Consider the following 20,072-nt stretch of genomic DNA (forward strand, 5'->3'; position numbering starts at 1 on the left):
CCGTGTCGGTCCCAGGATACGAGAGAGACAAGGTGAGCGAGGTAACATCTTTTATTGGACCAACTTCTGATGGTGAGGGAGACAAGGTTTCAAGCTACACAGAGCTCTTCTTCAGGTCTGAAGCTCGAAACCTTGTATAGTCTGCAGAACCAACACAGCTAAGTTTGTGAGCTGTATCCTGTTCCAGTTTGCGCACTGTCAACAGAATTGTTTACTATGTTCCAATCGGTTATGGCTCTGCAAACCCACTGACAGCAATAAGGTGGCACAGGGGTAACTGAAGGAAGAATTTGGCCTGCAGAATCCTTGGTACTGGTGATGGTATTGAGATGTAAAGAATCCATTTTGACTTTCAGATCTCAGTGGAATCTTACAGGGTTGGCATTAAGAAAAACACCACCATTTTGACTTGTAAAATGAGTACATTTGAGTTAAACACTACTGAGGCAAGAAACTTACAGACCCCTTTTTTAAAAATCGCTTCCCTTTTCCCACTGGCACTTTTCAGAGTAGAACTGCACTTTAAAGGTTTTAAACTCAGTCCATTTTGAATTTCCCCTATCCCCAGTGCAGAAATCACTGCTTCTCTTGTTTCATTTGGGACATTCAATGGGACTGGGCCAATAATTTGGTGTTAGGGAAATATGAATCCTTCTATCTTGATCAGATTCAGACTTAAAACAGAAATTAGGTCCTCTAGTGACATCCGATCACTGAGTCATTTTTCCTGTCCTACTACTGACATTTGTAAACTGAGTCCCCGATGATAGTTTAGAAACATTGAGAGGGTGAAAGATTTACTTTAAAAAGTGCTTTAACTGACTATTAAAAATGCTTGGCGCTTCTAGCCATTTGCATTAATAGAATTCAATCTTATACTCTCCAGCTCCCTTGAGCTGGCCTATCTACTTAAGCCCTTCAGGTTGTCTGAAAGCAGGTTCTCTGATACATTACCGATATTGGCTCTTCTCTTGATTTCCTTTCTTCTGTTGGCAAACCAGTTGTACACTTTAAGGGAGGTAACTCGCTCCAAATCTGACAACTTTTTGCCTGTGAAAATATACAGTAGAAAGCACAGTTGTTTACAGGGTTTCACAAGTATGGATAGCACTTTGTACATGCATATAAGATCAGCAGATCCCTGCCATGTGATAAACCCTTGAAATTTAGAGCAGACAGCATTAGAGAGTGGAACTACATATAAGAACAGCTCTCAAATGAAACGCAGGGCTTTTCTTTGCAACTACAGACAGCTCAGGCCTAAACTGTGATAGAGAGCAAAGCTGCTCGTCCGATACAGGAGACCAGGATTCAATTCACAGCTCTGCCACAGAATGTGTATGTGACCTTGGGCAAGTCACTTCACCTCTCCGTGCCCCAATTCTCCATAGTAAAACGGGGATAATACTTTCCCGCCTCATAGGGATAATGTGAAGCTAATTTGGTTACTGCGTCGGAGGTGCACAGGTAGTGAGTGCCATAGAAAAGCTAGTAAACATTAATAAGAGGTGAGATATGGGGATGGCAGAGATAAGATCTAGTAGTAGTAATAACAACAATTTATATAGCACTTTTCATCAGCTGATCTCAAAGTGTTTTAGAAAGGGGTTGCTATCATTATCTCAATTTTACAGATGGGGAAACTGAGGCACAGAGCAGGGAAATGACTTACCCAGGGTCACCCAGCGGGTCAATGACAGAGCTGGGAATAGAACCCCAGTATAGTGCTCTGTCCACTAGACTAGACTGCCTCCCTGCTAAGTTATAGTCAATAATGCTAAAATTGTCACATATGTTATGACGTCTTGTCCTAGCTTTTCTTTATTTCACCTTTGGGTTTATTACATTACTTTTCATTCCTGTAAACAAAAGTTGCAGAACGTGTTCTCTGCAAGGTTTGGGTATGTTCTACTATTTCAACTAAGCAAAGGCAGGTGGGCTCACTGCTTCAAACTTGGCATTATTACACCAGATGCCCACACTCCATTCCCAGGTAGGATTTCTCTTCTCCTACCCTCACAGGAGCAGGAAGAACTGAGAAGATGCTGGGGGGAGAGGGGAAATGAGGTCCCCTAATTTAACACACACAACCAGAAGAAGGACTCATGTCTAGAAGCTACAGAGAAGCTTGGACGCCAGGAGACCAGGGCTCCCTACTTTGCCAAGGATACACCATGTGATCGTAGGCAATTCACAACCTCTCTGTGGCTACATTTCTCCATCCTTAAAATGAGATCAGTAATAACAATAATGCCACATACCCACTTTTGTAGAGTAGGGTGACCAGACGTCCCGATAAAATCCCGCTTGTCCCGTGTCCCGACCAATGACTGGTCGGGACGCAACTTGTCCTGATATTTCGCAATCCATTTTTTTTTGCTCCACCGGCGACCTCCCCGCCCCCCCCCCCAATGTATCCCAATATTTTCTTCCTCTCATCTGGTCACCCTATTGTAGAGGGCTTTGAGATCCTCAGATAAGAAGTGCACATATTTGTAAAAGTAACTAAAAATAATTGGCTTTAAAGAATGCAAATCTCTGAAATGTATTCCTTTTCCTATGGATACCCTACATGACCCTGTATATATGAAATGTTTTAATTCTCAACTTCACCTCTAGCTCTCTACTATTTTAATTAGTAGAAATGTATCTTTCAGACATACGTGTTTGGGTCCGAAGACTACATTAGCCCTCATGTTCATCCAAGTACGGCAGCTTGAATGACACGAGCCATATAGCGCTCTAGGAAAAACTTACTACTGGTTGAGAGCACTAAATTGTTAGTAACAGCCATAAAATGAGATTTGCTGAATTTAGCAGGAGATGTTGAAATTTAATTGCAGACTCCTTTGAAAAGAACAGTGCGATCAGGTCCTTACCTGGCTTTTGTATAACTGCATTACAGGCATTTGCAATTTCTTCTCTCTTTGCCTCATCAGGATATTGATTCTCATTGAAGTAACTGCAGGAAAAAAAAAGGGTTTTCAGAAATCAAAGCATGGATGCACCAAAACAGCTTCACTAAAAGGTGTCAATGGCTAGTAAATGCACTGGTCTTAAAGGGACAATATAGACATATTAAGTTTTATGTTAAACGGTATGTGCATGTTTATGTATTACATGTGAACACACAGTTCCCCTTTAAAACCTTCTCAATTGCCTTAGATAACCAAATATCACCGCCGCACTTGCACCATTCCCTATAGCAAGTGAGTAGGTATAAGGAAATAGAAAATGCTGCAAATACCAAAGATACTATTGCAAAGTGAAACACTCATGGTAGGAAACCCCACAGTTAGTACTAAGGCACCTCTGCTTCTTTAATTAAGAACGAAAGAACGGCCATATTGGGTCAGACCAAAGGTCCATCTAGCCCAGTGTCCTGTCTTTCGACAGTGGCCAATGCCAGGTACCCCAGAGAGAATGAGCAGAACAGATAATCAAGTGATCCATCCCCATTACATGATAACATACTATTTTTTCCGCATGGCCCCAGGTTCATTCAGTGCATAATGTTCAACATTTATGTTGATTCTCGGGGTTCAGTAAGCATCTCCCATTTTCTCATTCACTACATGCCTACCTCCACACTGACCACCAAAATCTTCACATTTTACCAGGAAACACATAACTACAGCTGTTTTGAGTCATTACTGTGGGATAATGTAGTGGTTTTCTTACCAGAGGTCTGTGAGTGCAGAACTATATAGTATACTCTAAGAACTATGGATTAACTCTAGAGTGCACTTTTAAAGTTGTATTTTTTATTTAATAATTGTAAACTTACTATGGGATAATAAGAGACTATTTTAATGTAACAATTTAGTGCTATAGCTTTTGATAATTATCATTTTACTATACCTATAGTTTTGCTATAAAATTATAATTTTACTATTAGAAATATTTTCCTTAGCCTTAAACTCAAACAAATTGATTTAAAACCTCTGAGCCCAATCAAACTCAAAGTCAATGGGGCCGATTCAGACCCTATATGCAGGGATCACTTCATTTCTTTTCAGTTTGCCTCCTAGGAATATATTTGTAGGGGTTATTTTACAAAAGTAAAGGTCAGAATTACAAAAGTTCCCCAGCCAACTTGGTAATGGACTCTTACAATTGTTACTGTGTATTTAAGGAAACAAATTTTGCTTTTTATTTTTACCAAGAGACCATGTAACAGTGGACTCATTAATGAGACATGCATGCGTGCACCCCACCACCCCATCTCTGTGTGCATCTACTCCCAGCATAACTTCATATAGTTGATATATCCTTATTTTTCAGCTAAAAGATGTTATACATAAATAAATGGACGAAACCAATTTAGGTTATCTTGTTAAAAGCATGATTTTGTTCCCTGTAATATTTTGGTTCCAAGCTACCTTTGAATAACTGCAGTTAACAGCGCTCCCACTATTTCGCTTTGGGGATTATTCCACAGTTAAATCAACCCTATTGTAAGTACATTTTCGTAAATGTCCAGCCTGAATGTTCTTTTCTTGCATTCCATCCTGCTATTCGCCCTGTAATTTGTAGTTACAGCTATATGTACAGTCGGAATCCTGCTTGTGGGTTGCTATTCATTGATCAAGAGAAATTGCTCATTTGCACAGCAAGAAGCACTGTTAATGTGCATCCATTTGATTTGCTTGCTTAGAGAGCAACTGCAACCATTGAAATTACATTTTTAAGTGAGGGGCAGAATATAGAAATTAGTGATTTGGGACCTAAATACCCTCTCTCTCAGACACACCCACATCCACCCTTCCGCATCTAGGTTTCTTGTGGAGAGTTTCTGCTGCAGACTAAGACCCAGGTCTACATAGGCACCTAAATCCCAAACACAGGGACACAAGTCCTAGTTTTAGGCTTCTCAGAGATTCCCAGAACACCTGCTTGGCGGCCACCTAATCCTGTAGGCAGCGAAACCTCACTCAGTGCCAAAATTTTTGCGCGGGTCTCCTAGGCGGCTATGTTTCTGCATCCAGAGATATGTACTGCTGCCTCGACTCCAGGCCAGCAGTTCCCCAACTAGGGGGCATGACCTCAAGTCGAGTTGCGCCATCAGCAGATGGGATTGTGGCAATCCCAAGTGTGCAGATGCCATTTTGCTCCACACAGAGTGACCTTGCAGGTATCGTGCATGCAAGGCCAGGCTGCGCAGAGGATGACATTTGGTAATGGCATCCTCCATGCTGTCTGGGCTCACGGGAGGCTGAAAATGGGGTCATGCAGGCAGAAAGTTCAGTAACTGCTGCTCTAAGTGTACGAATGCCTATTTCCTGCCTAACCCCAGCGTGACCCACAAAGCATGGGAAGACAGGCTTGCCCACCTCTCTTGCCTGCGGGACCTGATCTGGTAGGTGAGTTCTGAGCATGCCCTTCGGACTGGGTTCCACTCAAAATCTGGCCAGAGGAGGAGACAGCAGTGGTGGCCCCATCAGAACGCTTACCCCGGTGCACTCATCTGCAATGTGGGACACCCACGTTCAGTGCCTCCCCTGCCTGCCGTAGAGAAAAGGATTTGAACAGGGGTCTCCCACCTCTGAGGTGAGAGCCCTAATCACTGGGCTATGGGATCTGCTCATGTGGCTCTCCCTCAATCTCCCCTGTTGAAGTCACTGGAGCAGGGGGACCAGACTCCGGTCTCCTCAGTCCCAGGAGAGTGCTTCTAAACTACTAGAATACAGTGACATTCTCTCTCTCTCTGCCCCGATGTCTATTTAGGTATTTATCCAAAGTGAAACAGTTCCAACAGGAGACACAGAGCGCCCCACATCAGAATAGCCCAGTGGGCTCTTTATTCAGAGGTAGGATTTGAACCCCTTTCTCCCCAGAGGGGGAAATTAAACCCAGGTCTCCTACATCCCAAGGGAGTTCTTTAACCACTGGGCTAAAAGTGACAGGGGAGGCATCACTGCTGCTTCCTCCCATTTGGGGTTGAGTTAGGCTCATTCTCACAAGAAACTGCTTAGGCACCTAAGTCATCTGGCTCCAGGAGAGGGGCTCCAGGCTGTGGCTTGCAAGCAGAGAGAGCAGGGACCTCTCTGCAGCCCGGATTTAGGCACCGAACTTCGTGAGAGGGGCGGGGCTTTGACACACCCATCTTGTCTGCATGCAGCTAGCTTAGGCGGGGAGCCACCTAATGTGCTGGCTTTTGTGGATCCCGTTCTTAAAGCACCCATCTCTCTCCATTCATTGTCCAGGGAGCCTAGCTCAGCTTTGTAGATCCCACTGCGATGCTGAGTGTTGCAACTCTGAACTCCCTTTGAGGAGCCGGGCCTAAATCCGGAGAAACGACGCGCATCTACAATCCATACTATGCCTGATGCCATTCGGTCTTAAACCAGGGGAAGTTTGGCCACTGACTTCAAGGGAAGCAGACTTGGGCCCATTGATTTCAAAGGGAATTGCTGGTGTGCAGCACCTCTCAAACTTCTACGCAGGCAGCAGCCGGGACACTCCTAGAAGCATCAGCAAAGGCTGCCGGGCTTTCTTTGATTTGGCAACATTCCCAAGCCTGGAACCAATGTAATTTTCATTCTCTGAAACATACCATCGCTTGGATATACAGTAGCATGGACTATTCAGCACAGAACTCTCATCCCTTACAAATTCCTGTCTGCAGGGATTGTGTTTTGTACAGGACTTTCTTGGAAAGGGGAATAACAAGGAAACAAAGTGTCAAGAAATGTATAATGAACTGTGTTAGACAAATGTATATTTAATAATGTCAGAGAAGCAGATATTATATATTCAATAGTAATAAGAAAATGTCAAGGAATTTGTTGCTTCCTGTAAGTATCTTGCTGACACAGCTCTCAAAACACCGGTAAAACAACTTCAAAGGCTCCAGGTTTGTGTCTTACCTACAGTCGATTTTTGGTCGGTGTAGATAACAGGGCCAAGCACACCTGACAAACGTGTGATTTATTAGCCAGATACAGCTCTCCATAGTAAGACAGACTAGGGAGGATGGATACTGACTGGACAGGACTAGCCAACCAAGGCCACATGATGCAGACAAGTATGAATAAGACAACTGTTTTAAGAAATAATGGAATGGGTGAAAGCAATACAAAGACAACCAATCAGAGTTTTAGCAGGATAAATAAAAATGGATGAGTTAGAAGGATTTGGGGTTAGTTATTATATGTATATTAAATATATTTAGAATCGAATGATTATAAATAAGGTAGTTTTAAACATGTGTGCCTGCTTGATATTATGAGACTAGGTATAAAGGACATGTGTACAACAAAGGGGGCTGGAGGAGGAGGAGCCAAGCAGGACCCCATCAGATAGACCAGCATGGACCTGATGATGACAAAAACAGCCTACCCATACCCCAGGACTGATTGTTACTCTATCCTGCTCTAACTGTTTTACTTATGCTTGATTAAGGTGGTGATATAGTGTCCTAAAATTCTCTTATTAAAGCTTTAAACTAGCTTGGCTTAGTAATTGGGGTGGAAAAACACCCCCTTGAATGACAAAAGTTTTAACGACAAAAAGCGCTGGTGTGGATAGCGCTTCATTGGCAGGAGCCATACTCCTGTCGACGAAGCTACTACCCCTTGCTGGGGGGGTGGTCTTATTGTGTTGCCAGGAGAGCTGTCTCCTGGTGACAAAGAGCGGCTACACTGCTTACCCTACAATGGCTCAGCTGCGCCGTTGTAAGGTGCACAGTGCAGACATCGCCGTAGACGCTGGGAGTTGCGTCCTAACTTTTAGGCACCCTGCTGCCTAGAGGAATTCACAACTGTGAGTTAGGCACCGAGGGTCCCTGCGCAATGCATGGAAAGAGGTAGGCGCCTAGGCAAGGGATTCACAGAAGCCAAGACACTGAGCGGGGAGCTGTCGAAGGCCCACACCCCAAAAGGAGTTAGGAGCCTGACTAGAGAGGGAGAATCCTGAGCAGAGTCACCTAAGCCAGCCCTTTCTTATGAAAAACTGCAATAGTTCTTCCACTACATCACTGATATCAAATAGCCCAGTGGTTAGAGCATTCATCTGAGAAGTGGGAAACCCAGGTTCAAATCCCAACTCTGCCTGATGTGGTGCAGGGCCTTGAACCAGGTCCCCCACCTCATTGGTGAGTATACTAACCAGTGGGGTATAGGCTACTGCGGGGTGGGGTTCTCTCAATCTTTCCTGTTGAAGTACACCTCTATCCCGATATAACACGAATTCGGATATAACGCGGTAAAGCAGTGCTCCGGGGGGGATGGGGCTGCATGCTCCGGCGAATCAAAGCAAGTTCGATATCACGCGATTTCACCTAAAACACGGTAAGATATTTTGGCTCCCGAGGACAGCGTTCTATCGGGGTAGAGGTGTATAAGGGAAAGCAATCTATGCACTAACCACTAGGCTATAGTCACTCTCTCCAGCCCAATGTCTACGTAAGGCTCTGCTCCAACACTGATTGGGGATTTGAACCTTGGTCTCGCACATCCCAGATGAGTGCTCTATCCACTGGGCTATTGGGTGTAAGGGAGACAATGTTACCACCATCCTCTTTCCTGTTCCTCGTGGATTGGGCATGCTCAGAGCATGCCTACAGAATCAGGTGAGACAGGTGGGGGAATGCCTACTTTGAGAAACCCACAAGGGCTTAGGCATGAGCTAGGCGCCAAGTTGTTCGGCAGTGTCAGGAATTAGTTGGCAGTGTGCACGTACATCTGCAGAAATTTAGGTGCCTACGGGACTTTAGATGCCTCCAGGGTTAGGCAACAGCTGAATGGGGGTGGTTTGTGAATGCCAGTAATGCCAAAATGTTGGACGTTAGTTCCTAAAGGGGCAGTTAAGTACCTAATTTCCCTTGGGAATCTAGCCCAAAGATTAATTCTGTAAATCTGCCCCACACAGCTATATCAGGTTTCCTGTGAAAACTCTTTCATTTACAGATACTTGCCAGAAATCTACAATACATAAAACAAACCCCATGGAGAGAGAGAGACGGTGATGTACTACAATCATAATGTGACAGCCTGATGTTGTACTCCTGTACGGGCTGGATGATCCACTACCCTGTACCTGGTGGACGATGCCCAAGCTTACTAAAGAAATGCAAACAAAAGCAGATGTAAAAATGCAGGAAAATCTCTGCCTCTGAGAAACGGGGAGACAAATGAATAAAGAGAAGAAAATGGAGCCACCGTTAATGAGCCTCTCATTCAGCATATAGCTACGTGCTACACTGAATGCACTATGAACAAGCTGCAGGCTACCATATGCTCTGGCTGGCTCGAGTGCCTTGGAAAGGGAACAATGCTTGCTACCCGTAACAGAACTCATGTTCAATATTTTGTGATGACTGGGAGCAGGCTCCATTGGTCAAGCTAACCCTTTTCACAACATGATGATGAAATGACATGCCAATAGCAAAGTTTCATGGGGGATGCAGAGAATGTGGTGAGGGTGGCGCATTAAGGAGATCTTAGGAGTGACTCCTCAGTTAGGATTGTTGAGATTTAAGTTTAAAGCAGAACTAGAACTCCTCTGCTTCACAATTAAATGGACAAATTCACTCTCAGATCTGGCACAATAACCACAGGTGGTTTACAATAGTAGAGATCACTTCTCTCGCCCTCTATCCATAGCTCCTTCTAGCTCACACCCTATGCGGCATCTGAATTCCCCCCACTCACCCATCAAGTCTCTAATAGCCTGGTACAATTCCATTCCTGCCCCTCCTATTAACTCAATTCACATTTTCCTCCACATCCAGCCTCCTGGACAGCTCCCCTCATCAACATTTACAGTCCCCAATGTTCCCTCTCCCCCACCATATTCAGCTTTTGTACTTTGACAGGACAGTTCTGTCAGCTACTCCGGACAGAGCAGACTGAAATTTTCCAGTCTAAAAAACGAAGATCTCAGAAAGTTACAAGCAATGAAAAACAGGTTAGAATGGAAAATTTTATGCAACCTTAACTGTAAAACCCACACTCCCACTATACTAACCTACACTCTTGTAACACCTTTCATGCAAAGATCTTAAAGTGGTTTATAAATATTATATGGTTGTATGCCACATCCTCACCCTTCTCCACTTCTTTGGGGGCCCCAATCTCCTCTGGCCATAATAATGGTGATACCATAATACAAAACAAAACAACTAATGGCTTGCATACAAGGTGCAAAAGGACTATGTTACCACACACTAGGTACTTTTTCAGAGCGGGCCAGAAGGATCTACATGGAGCAGTTACAATCCAATAGATTAGAATACTCTCGAAATCACATCCCCCTAGTTCGCTGCTGGTGCCATGTAGAAAAGCCCTACAAGCCTCCCAGTATCTCTGTAAGGTAGGTAATACACATTTCAAAGATTGGAAAACTGAGGGACAAAGACATTAAGGAACTTGCCCCTGGCCACACAGTAAGTCAGTGGCAGAGCTGTGAACAGACCCCAGGAGCACCCTGTTGTTACCACCATCCACTCTCCCTGCCACAGCCCAAAAAAAGAACCCAGGAGTCCTCATTTCTGGTTCCCTGTTTTAATCATTAGAGTACACTCTCCCCCAGAGAAAGGGAAAGAACCCATGAATCCTAGTTCTCAGCTCTAACCACAAAACAATATTCCATTCACAATACTGGAAGTTCCCTAAAACTTCAGGAGAAAAGCCATGAAGCAAACTTAGAAGATATAAGAAAAATAGTGATTAAGCAGGCACAACTAAATCCTGCAAAGGCGTTCTGCTTTCTAGACAAAGGGCAGCTGTCAGCTGAGTAATCACTGAACACCTTCAGCGAAGAAACCAAATGATCTCTTTTGCAGAGAATGACAGTAAAGAATTAAAATGAAAAGTGGCCAAATAATTTACATGAAATGAGAATCCATAAGATGGGAAAGAATGGAGATATCCTTGAAGCAGTTTCATTTCAATAACACTGAAGTCTAGAAAAATTGCAGATTCAGAGAAAACCTCTCTTTCAGGGATAATGTGCCTAGGACAATGACAGTCAGAGACGCCATCTCAGCCAGGGTTCTGTAATGTTCATTTACACGTCTCCACCAAGGTGCCCCTATCTGAATTCCAGCAATAGCTGCCAACCTTTTTGCTCAACTGTAGAGTTTAGTTTTGCAGGCCAAGATCTTATATACACCAAATAATGCCCTCAGCCTCCCATTCTGTTGTGATCCCACTGATCCACAGTGGGAGTTTTTATTGCTCCCCGTCCCATTGCTGGCAAGACAAGGGTTTGAAGTAACCTAATCTCCTGAGCAGCGTAAGGATGGGCAGCGCTGGGGCTAGGAGAGGGGGTCTAGGGTATTAGTTTCAAAAGCCTGAAACATCAATACTGCCAAACAGACCCATAGCTTGGAACCATCAGTACAGGGTGCCACTCTAGCAGCCTGGGATTCAGGATACCTAATCATTCCCACATGTATAGTCAATGCAGTTCTATTTGACAAGGAAGCTTTCGGGCTGTGAAATATTCCATCTTCTGTGGGGTTCTCTGGGTACTTGCTGGAGCCCGAACAGCGCCCTGTGTTATAGCCACCATCTGTCATGGGGAGGGAGGAAGGAAGTGACAACCCATCAACACCAGTTCCCATTTGGTTACTGCTGATGAATATAAATTGCCTATACCACAAGGCGCTGTGTTCATGCTCCTGCAGTCCTCCTGCTTTCAAACACATATGCTTTTTTCAAGGCCCATGAGTTGTGTTTAGTAGCCGTAGGCTGCCACTAATTTAAGCTCCACATTTAGTCTGTTTGAAAACCACATCACACTCTGCTTTCCAAACAAGTGCAGAAGTTCTGCCAGCTGCTTTGACTGAATTGCCTACTTTATCCCTCTTGTTAGTATATTTATCAAGATGGCAGGTGTCTGGCTAGGTCTACACTACCGCTTATGTCGGTGTAACTTATGTCACTCAGGGATGTGAATAAGCCATCTCCCTCTCCCCCGCGTGACATAAGTTACACCAACCTAAGCGCTGGTGTGGACAGTGCTATGTCGGTGGGAGAGCTTCTCCTGCTGACGTAGCTACCGCCGCTAGTGGGCATGAAGAGATTAAACAGCTTGCCCAAGATCATATAGGTAGTCTGTGGCAGAGTAGAGACTCAAACCTAGATCTCCTGAATCCCCACCAAGTGCTTTAACCACACGACCATGGTTCCTTTTGCCAATATCTATCAAATGTGCAGTACCGTTTATTTAGTATTAAAGATCATTTCTCTCTTCATTAGTCAATTTTGCAGTTGAGGTCAGTGACATGCTACCAATCTTGAGATTTTAACCAAATGGGGACTACAGTATCCCTGTGGGAGGCTCTTAGACTATGGCTTCCACACAGAGAAATAATGGGTAATTAAAGCTACCTTAGGGTTTTCTACTCACTCCTGTCTGCAACTGCAGGATCTATGCATCTAGCTAGGAGTCTTCGTAGATTTAAAGGCCAGGATTATTATGCAAAAAGAACAGGAGTACTTGTGGCACCTTAGAGACTAACAAATTTATTAGCATCCGAAGAAGTGGGCAGTAGCCCAAGAAAGCTTATGCTCTAATAAATTTGTTAGTCTCTAAGGTGCCACAAGTACTCCTGTTCTTTTTGCGGATACAGACTAACACGGCTGTTACTCTGAAACCTAGGATTATTATGATCATCTAGTCTGACCTCCTGCAGAACCCAAAGCCAAAAAACCTCATCAAGCCCATATCTTCTGGCTGAGCTAGAGTGGATCTTCTAGAACCGGGGTAGGCAACCTATGGCACGCGTGCCGAAGGCAGCACACGAGCTGATTTTCAGTGGCACTCACACTGCCCGGGTCCTGGCCACTGGTCCAGGTGGCTCTGCATTTTAATTTAATTTTCAATGAAGCTTCTTAAACATTTTAAAAACCTTATGTACTTTACATACAACAGTAGTTTAGTTATATATTATAGATTTATAGAAAGAGACCTTCTAAAAACGTTAAAATGTATTACTGACACGTGAAACCTTAAATTAGAGTGAATAAATGAAAACTTGGCACACCACTTCTGAAAGGTTGCCGACCCCTGTTCTAGAAAGAGACCTCCAGTCTTGATTTGAAGACTTCAGGAGATGGACAATCCACTGCATTCCTAGATAATTCGTTGCAATGGTTAATTAGCCTTACTGTTTAAAAAATCTGAATTGGTCTAGCTTCAGCTTTCAAGCATTGGATTTTGTTATGCCTTATGCAGCAAGACTAAAGAGACATCATCAGACATCTCGTTCCCCATGAAGGGACTTGTAGACCATGATAAAGCCATTTCTTAACTTTCTCTTGGATAAACTAAATATATTGAGCTTCTTGAGTGTCTCACTATAAGAGCGTTTCACTATAAGAGCATATTTTCCAGGTCTCAGAAAGTTCTTGTAGCTCTTTTCATGGAAGGAATGTGTGTGGAGGAGGAATCTTAATGGGTGCAGGTTATTTAGAACAGCATAGATAGATAAAATAGTCATTACATTTTAATATACTTTAATATATATATTTTTATAAATTTTTCATAGATATAAATGGAATGAATTTCACAAGATTTAAAAAAAATATTTACCATAATTTTACAATTTCCTTTACTATAAATAAGTGTTTGGATCTCCCAGAAGAAACAGTAATTTACAAAATGCTTCCCAGCATGCATATAGTTTGATACTGTAGATTAGGCACAGGTAATGTATCTCCTACAGGAGAAAGAGACTTTCAAAGCTACTATAAGACTAATTGTATTTTTTTTTATATATTTTTCTCCTCACTAATTTGACAGCAGTTTCAAGCACAGCAAAATTCTATCAAACTATTAAAATTATCTCAAAAAGTGTTCGTTTCAAAACTGAATTTTCCTTACAATAGCTTTGAAAGTCTCATACCTTCAGAGGGTAACTTCCTAATCTATAGCATCAGATTGTTAAAATAGCTGCTCTCTAATTGTTAATTATTCTTTATTATAGCTAAGACATTTAATTTTTAAATGCATAATTTATTCTTCCTGTTAATTGACTATGGTGATTAGAATATTTTTGATAACATACAGAAATTTTCTGCTCAACAGAAAGATTCTCAGTTATTAAACATTTGAAACAGAGAGGTCCTTCCTGATTAAAACACCTTGAAGGCACTTAATGCAGACAGTGGTTAAAATTGTTGAGAGAGGGCCCTGGCTTAACTGTGTTGCTGGCTCCTAGAACAAGTATGTACAGAACCATTGACAGACAAAAAGAGGAGAGGGACAGGGAATTTTTTAAAGCTTGCAAGTAGATAAAACACCAAGACTTGATAAAGTGTGAATTATTCTGTAATAATTCACAACTAGCTGGGGCGATACACCTTGAAAGCTGTGCCTAACAATGCCCCTAAGTATGAATCATTATAGCTTGTCTTTTTGCTTTATTTACGTGATATATGTTACTTAGCATCAGAACTATATACCACAGATATATTTATGCACCTTGATATTAACTCCTTTGGGCATAAGCTTCTCTTGCAAAGATTTAATAGGGTGATAAGTGGGACCTTTATATAGACGCCCATCAAACGAGGAACTCATTCAAAACTTTAAACCTTGTGCAAGTGTTATTAAACTACCCCCAAATATAATTATCCAGCTATACTGCCTTGTGCAGTGGATTACTAAGGGCATGGCTACACTTGCAGATGTAGAGCGCTGTGAGTTAAACCAGCCCTCGGAGAGCGCAGTAGGGAAAGCGCTGCAGTGTGTTCACACTGTCAGATTCAAGCGCACTGGCGTGGCCACATTAGCAGCTCTTGCAACACCACAGAGAGCAGTGTCTTGTGGTAGCTATCCCAGCATGCAAGTGGCTGCAATGTGCTTTTCAAATGGGAATGGGGTGGGATGGAATGTGACAGGGAGTGTGTGGTGTGTATGTGGGGGGAGAGAGAGTGGGTTTTGGGGGGCTGAGAGCATGTCAGCATGCTGTCTGGTAAGTTCAGACAGCAGCAGACCCCCTTCTCCCCCGCCTCTCTCTCTCTCTGTCACACACTCACAGCAAGCAGCATTCCACAGTAATGGTTGCTTTGTCCCGGAGCAGATAAGCACCCGGCTGTCAGAAACGGGGCACTGAAAGGGCATATCCGCATTCCTGCAGCCGATTCCAAAACAACGACAAGAGTGGCCACTTGACTTAAGGGGATTATGGGACGTTTCCGGAGGCCGATCAGAGCGCAGTAATGCAACACCTCGTTCACACTGACACCCGGGCATTTCAGCCCGGGCGCAGCAAGCTCTATGCTTCTCATGGAGGTGGATTATCAAGAGCGCTCCAGCTGCAGAGTCCAGGCGCTCTACGTGCCTTGCCAGTGTGGACGGGTCGTGAGTTAGGGCGTGCTTTAATGCACTCTAACTGGCAAGTGTAGCCGAGCCCTTAGTTCTCACAAATTAAGTCAAGGAAGGGTCAGTTCTTGGACAGGGAACCTCCAAGGAACATATAAGTGCTGCAGAAAGGGGTGTTGCCAATTCAGCAATGGCACCCTTCCTGTGGAATCAAAGCACCACCAAAGTCTAGTGGGTATTCTGCTGCTGGAGGCATAATCCTGCAGAGATGTATGGTAAAACTGAGGTCCTGACCACTTGTGGTCATTAAAGGTTTCATTTTGTCAGAGCAGTGAATGCAAGTTTTCAGGGCTTCATTGGATACTATAGTAAAGAGTAACAAAGTGGATTACTTGTCTTAAACCTCATTCAAAGCTCTTGCAAAAAGTGCCAGGGGATCTTTAATGACCAGACACGTTTTATGTCACATCTGAAACGCAGTCTTTCCAGCAGCACAGCACAGCCCTGCCTTCAAAATTGCATAGGGGCATAAAGTTCTGTACTGAGTCAGGAGGAGCTCTGTATTGCCAATTACAAGTATTTAAAAACAAGGAACCAAAAATCATGATTGTAAAAAAAACGGGGGTTATTTTTATTTGCCTTCTGGGTTTTGAGCATTTAGGGTTCACTGGGGTCACATTTCTCAACCTCTCTCTGTAACCTTTGGGGCTAGACACTTGCTAAAAAAAAAAAAAAAAAAAAAAGAAAAAAAAGAAAGAAAGCTGAGATGTTCATCTAATCACATGCCTCCAGGGTTTAAGAAAAATACCAAATATAGTGAGATTCATGATAAAATCATAAGAGCTGTCAACACGGAGTGCGCTATTGCTGAATTACCAGCACCCGTTCCCCAGAGTGTCCTAGGTTTCCCTTTGCCGTTTCCCAAGTACTGACCTGACCCAGCCCTGCTTAGCTTGGGAGAGCTTAAGCAATCCCAGTCTGAAGGTAAAGTTGCAGGTCAGATAACATCTGGAAGTCATTAATGGATTATATACAGGCTCAAAAGACCAGTTCAGGCCACTTCTTATGTGGTGCCGTGTAAAGGTGCTTGGAAAAACGCAGGATTAAACTATCTAGTTCGGACTGTAACAGCAACCCCTTGTTTGTTTATGCGTAACATACAAAAAAGCTATCCTTGTACTGCCCCCCTGGGCAGGAGATAAGTACTCTTATAGCCTGCATTTGTATTAACCTTTTACTTACAAAAGAGACATCTGAAAAAGATGGGGGCGCTCAGAGCAATAATGTTACTTAATATAAAATCCTGTAATAATACTTTGCACTTCTAAGGCACCTTCCATCTTAGGGTCACAAAGCCCTTTGTTAACATTAAAGGCTATCACTTCCCACCAATTTTTCAGATAGAGAAACTGAGCAGTTAAGGGGCATGCGCATAGGAAATCAGCAGCACCGAAACCACGATCATGACACAGTGCTCCTGATTCCCAGGTCCGAGCTCCAAATCACAGGATTTCTCTTTCTTCCTAGACCTCCACCCTGTTCCCCATACTCAATTCAACAGAAAAGCCAAGACTCTTGAGGGGGTCTTTTCTTCCCTCCAGTATTCACAACCCACACTACTGGGAGTGGTGCTGCCAACAAGAAACTGACTAGTTAAGGGAAGACTATGGAGTACTGGGGGCGTCGGAGCAGGTGTGTGTGCTCACTTTACTCGAATGTTGTGTAGCCCCACTGCCCAATTGTTGTCCTCTTTGTTGTACAGAAAATAAGCTTTTGGTGTTTGTACAGCACCTTGCATAAGGAGCATGCTGCTGGAAACAAATTTAAAAATGTAACAAAACGTGGGGGTTACACAGGTGCCATCGAGGCCCCCTTTGTAAACCCAGCAGCTGTATAAGACATAAAATGGAAGAAGAAAGCCCCAGTGACACTCTGCAGATAAAGCTCATAAGGTACTCCAATGCAGCATCCTTTTGTCTCCCTGTTCAAAGTACTCCAATGCCCGACAGAGCTTACATAAATACATGATACAACTTCGCCGAAGAGTTTTAATCAGGAACTTAATTTCCCAATTTCTCCTGCTAATAACTCCAAATGTTGGACAAATATCTTGCATCTGCTGCTAGATAGTTTATTTCCTCTGGTGTGAGTTTGTGACGCTATTCAAAGACTATGTTGCAGGAAAGCTAGTTTCTAGGAGAGGAATGGTATGAGAACCGAATGAACCCAAGTGATGCAGTGAGTTGGATTCCACTGCCACGCATCTAGCTGCTGACAATAAGATGCACCAGAACTGAAGGTGACAAGATGCTAACCTGCTCGCTAATTCCTTTACAGTTATTTCTAGAACACACAAGAGGTTAATTTTTTAATCCATTTAAACAAGGTCTGCCCTGAAGATAATACCCTTGTGCAGAGCTGGATGATTTCACTGAGAAGCAGAGATCTCCCTAGATGAACTTGGACTCTACACGACTCTACTTTGTAGGTCAGAGTTGATAAGTTCTCTCAGAGAAGTCTAAGCAGATTTGGAAAGGAGCCAAGAGGTGAAAGTTAAACCAAGGCAGTTTTTTGAACAGTAGTATTGGCTGTTCTCTAGGATATAAAGGTACCACTGCCTTGCTCACAGAACACAGGGAAATATACAGGAGTACTAAAGAGCAACCAAAAACGTACCACCTTTAAAAGAGGTGCTGAGGAGAACCAGGGAATTCTATCTGAGTGAGCCTTACCTAAATTAATAGAAACAGTAGCTGAAAGATCATTATAAAATATCTAGACCGAATGGGATATGCTAGGGACACGTTAGCAAAGCTTCTGTGAAGGAACCCAACCTCTTAGAATTCATGCTAAGGGATAAAGGAGACTGGGATATAGAATTTATTTGGACTTTCAGATAGGCCTTTGATACGATCCCTTACAAGGGTTTTTAAAGAAACTAAGCAGCCACTGGGTAAGAAGATTCTGTCGGATTAGAACTGGCTAAGAGTGCTGTAGAAAGAAGCAGACATCAGCCGAACATCAGCCAAAAATTATATACTAGGTTATTTACCTGCTAAACTAGGTATAACTCCACCACAAAGACATTGGCTCCCGAGAGCTGCAATGATCACCAAGTGCATGATTTTACAAAAATGGAAGCATAGGCTTATACCAAGAATAGAGCAGCGGTATTTGAACCTGTCTGAGTTCACAGCCAAAGAAAGAATAGCTTATCCCTGTAGAGAGCCATTATAATAGATACATTTCTAGATACGTTTAGATAAAGAATTTTTAGATGGTACAAAGACTGTCAAACTTCCATTCTACCCAACTCTTCCCCTTTTTCCCTGTCCCTTGGTCCCCTCCTTCCCTTAGTCATGTATGTCTTCCCTGATTTTATTACTGTTACCAAGCAGGTTATGCCTATGTGGTATTGTCCAGTTTTGCAGCTTTGACAAGTTGTATAACTGCACAATTGCATAATTCTATTGAAGACCCTGTGATGCATGCAGTACTAGAAACAAGCACAAAAAGGTCAATAACTTACACCTTGTATCTTTCATTGTCTGTTTCTTTATGAAAATATAAAATTAATCACAAATCCAACCAACCACACCTGGTTAAGAGGTAAAAAAGGGTCAATTTTCAGCATAGAAGGACGTTAGTAAAGAAGTACACCATGGTTCCATACCCTTATTATTAATGATTTTCACAAGACTGAGGCACTACCGTGCTAGGCTCTCTACAAAGGTATAGTAAATGACATTCCTTGCCCCAAAGAACTTATAGTCTAAAAGGACCAGTGTTATTTATTACATTATTAATATCCTGGATCTAAAAGAGGGAGACTGCAAAGTCTGCAGAAAGAAAATTATTTAAATTACATAAGAATAGGGATTCTTGGGATTGGGATATTAAAGGGATTGTTGGGAACTTTCAAAGGATTTAACAAAAATCAAATGACTGAATTTCAACTGTCACATTTGCCCAATGTAGATAAATGCAGGATAATGCACGTTGGAAGGAGCAATTTTCAACTACTTCTGTGCATTGACTGGTTCTAAATTAACCATAAGCTACTCAGGAACAAGACCTAGGTATCCCTGTGCACAGCTCAAACACTCAGTCAAGCTACATGAGTGGCCAACAAAGCAAAAAAGAAGTTAGGTTGTTTTAGGAAATGTTAGAGAATAATCCTGAAAATATTTTCATATCGATATAAATTGATAACATGCCCTCCCCTGGCATACTGCAATTGGTTCTGGTCGGCTCCTCTTTACCCACACAGATATAAACTGGCCGTCGGGAAGTTTAGGCTCAAAATTAGACGAAGGTTTCTAACCATCAGAGGGGTGAAGTTTTGGAACAGCCTTCCGAGGGAAACAGTGGGGGCGAAAGACCTCTCTGGCTTTAAGATTAAGCTTGATAAGTTTATGGAGGGGATGGTTTGATGGGATAAAGTGATTTTAGTCAATAGGTCAATAACGTGCCATAGCTGGTAATTAGCAACAATGGTCAATGATGGGATATTAAAAGTTACTACAGAGAACTTTTTCCAGAGGGTCTGGCTAGAGAATCTTGCCCGCATGCTCGGGGTTCAGCTAATCGCCATATTTGGGGTTGGGAAGGAATTTTCCTCCAGGGTAGATTGGCAGAGGCCCTGGAGGTTTTTCGCCTTCCTCCGCAGCATGGAGCAGGGATCGCTTGCTGGAGGATTCTCAGCGATTTGAAGTCTTTAAATCATGATTTAGGGACTTCAACAGCTGAGTCAAGGGAGAGAATTCTTCCGGGAGTGGGTGGGTCAGCTTTTGTGG

At 43.0% G+C, this 20,072-nt stretch overlaps 1 protein-coding gene across 8 annotated transcripts in view; it reads right to left on the reverse strand.

Moving 5' to 3' along the window:
• Nucleotides 1-20,072, reverse strand: part of HMBOX1 (homeobox containing 1) — a 137,681-nt gene that overhangs the window by 5,663 nt on the left and 111,946 nt on the right. For all 8 annotated transcript variants that reach the window (XM_034766730.1, XM_034766735.1, XM_034766732.1 and 5 more), the window contains exons 7-8: nucleotides 2,880-2,962; nucleotides 955-1,050 (exon numbers count right to left, since the gene is read on the reverse strand). In XM_034766730.1, coding sequence (XP_034622621.1) covers nucleotides 955-1,050; nucleotides 2,880-2,962 — 179 coding nt within the window. The remainder of the gene's footprint in view (nucleotides 1-954; nucleotides 1,051-2,879; nucleotides 2,963-20,072) is intronic.

This window comes from Trachemys scripta, chromosome 3, assembly GCF_013100865.1.
Source record: "Trachemys scripta elegans isolate TJP31775 chromosome 3, CAS_Tse_1.0, whole genome shotgun sequence".
Taxonomy (NCBI): domain Eukaryota; kingdom Metazoa; phylum Chordata; order Testudines; family Emydidae; genus Trachemys; species Trachemys scripta.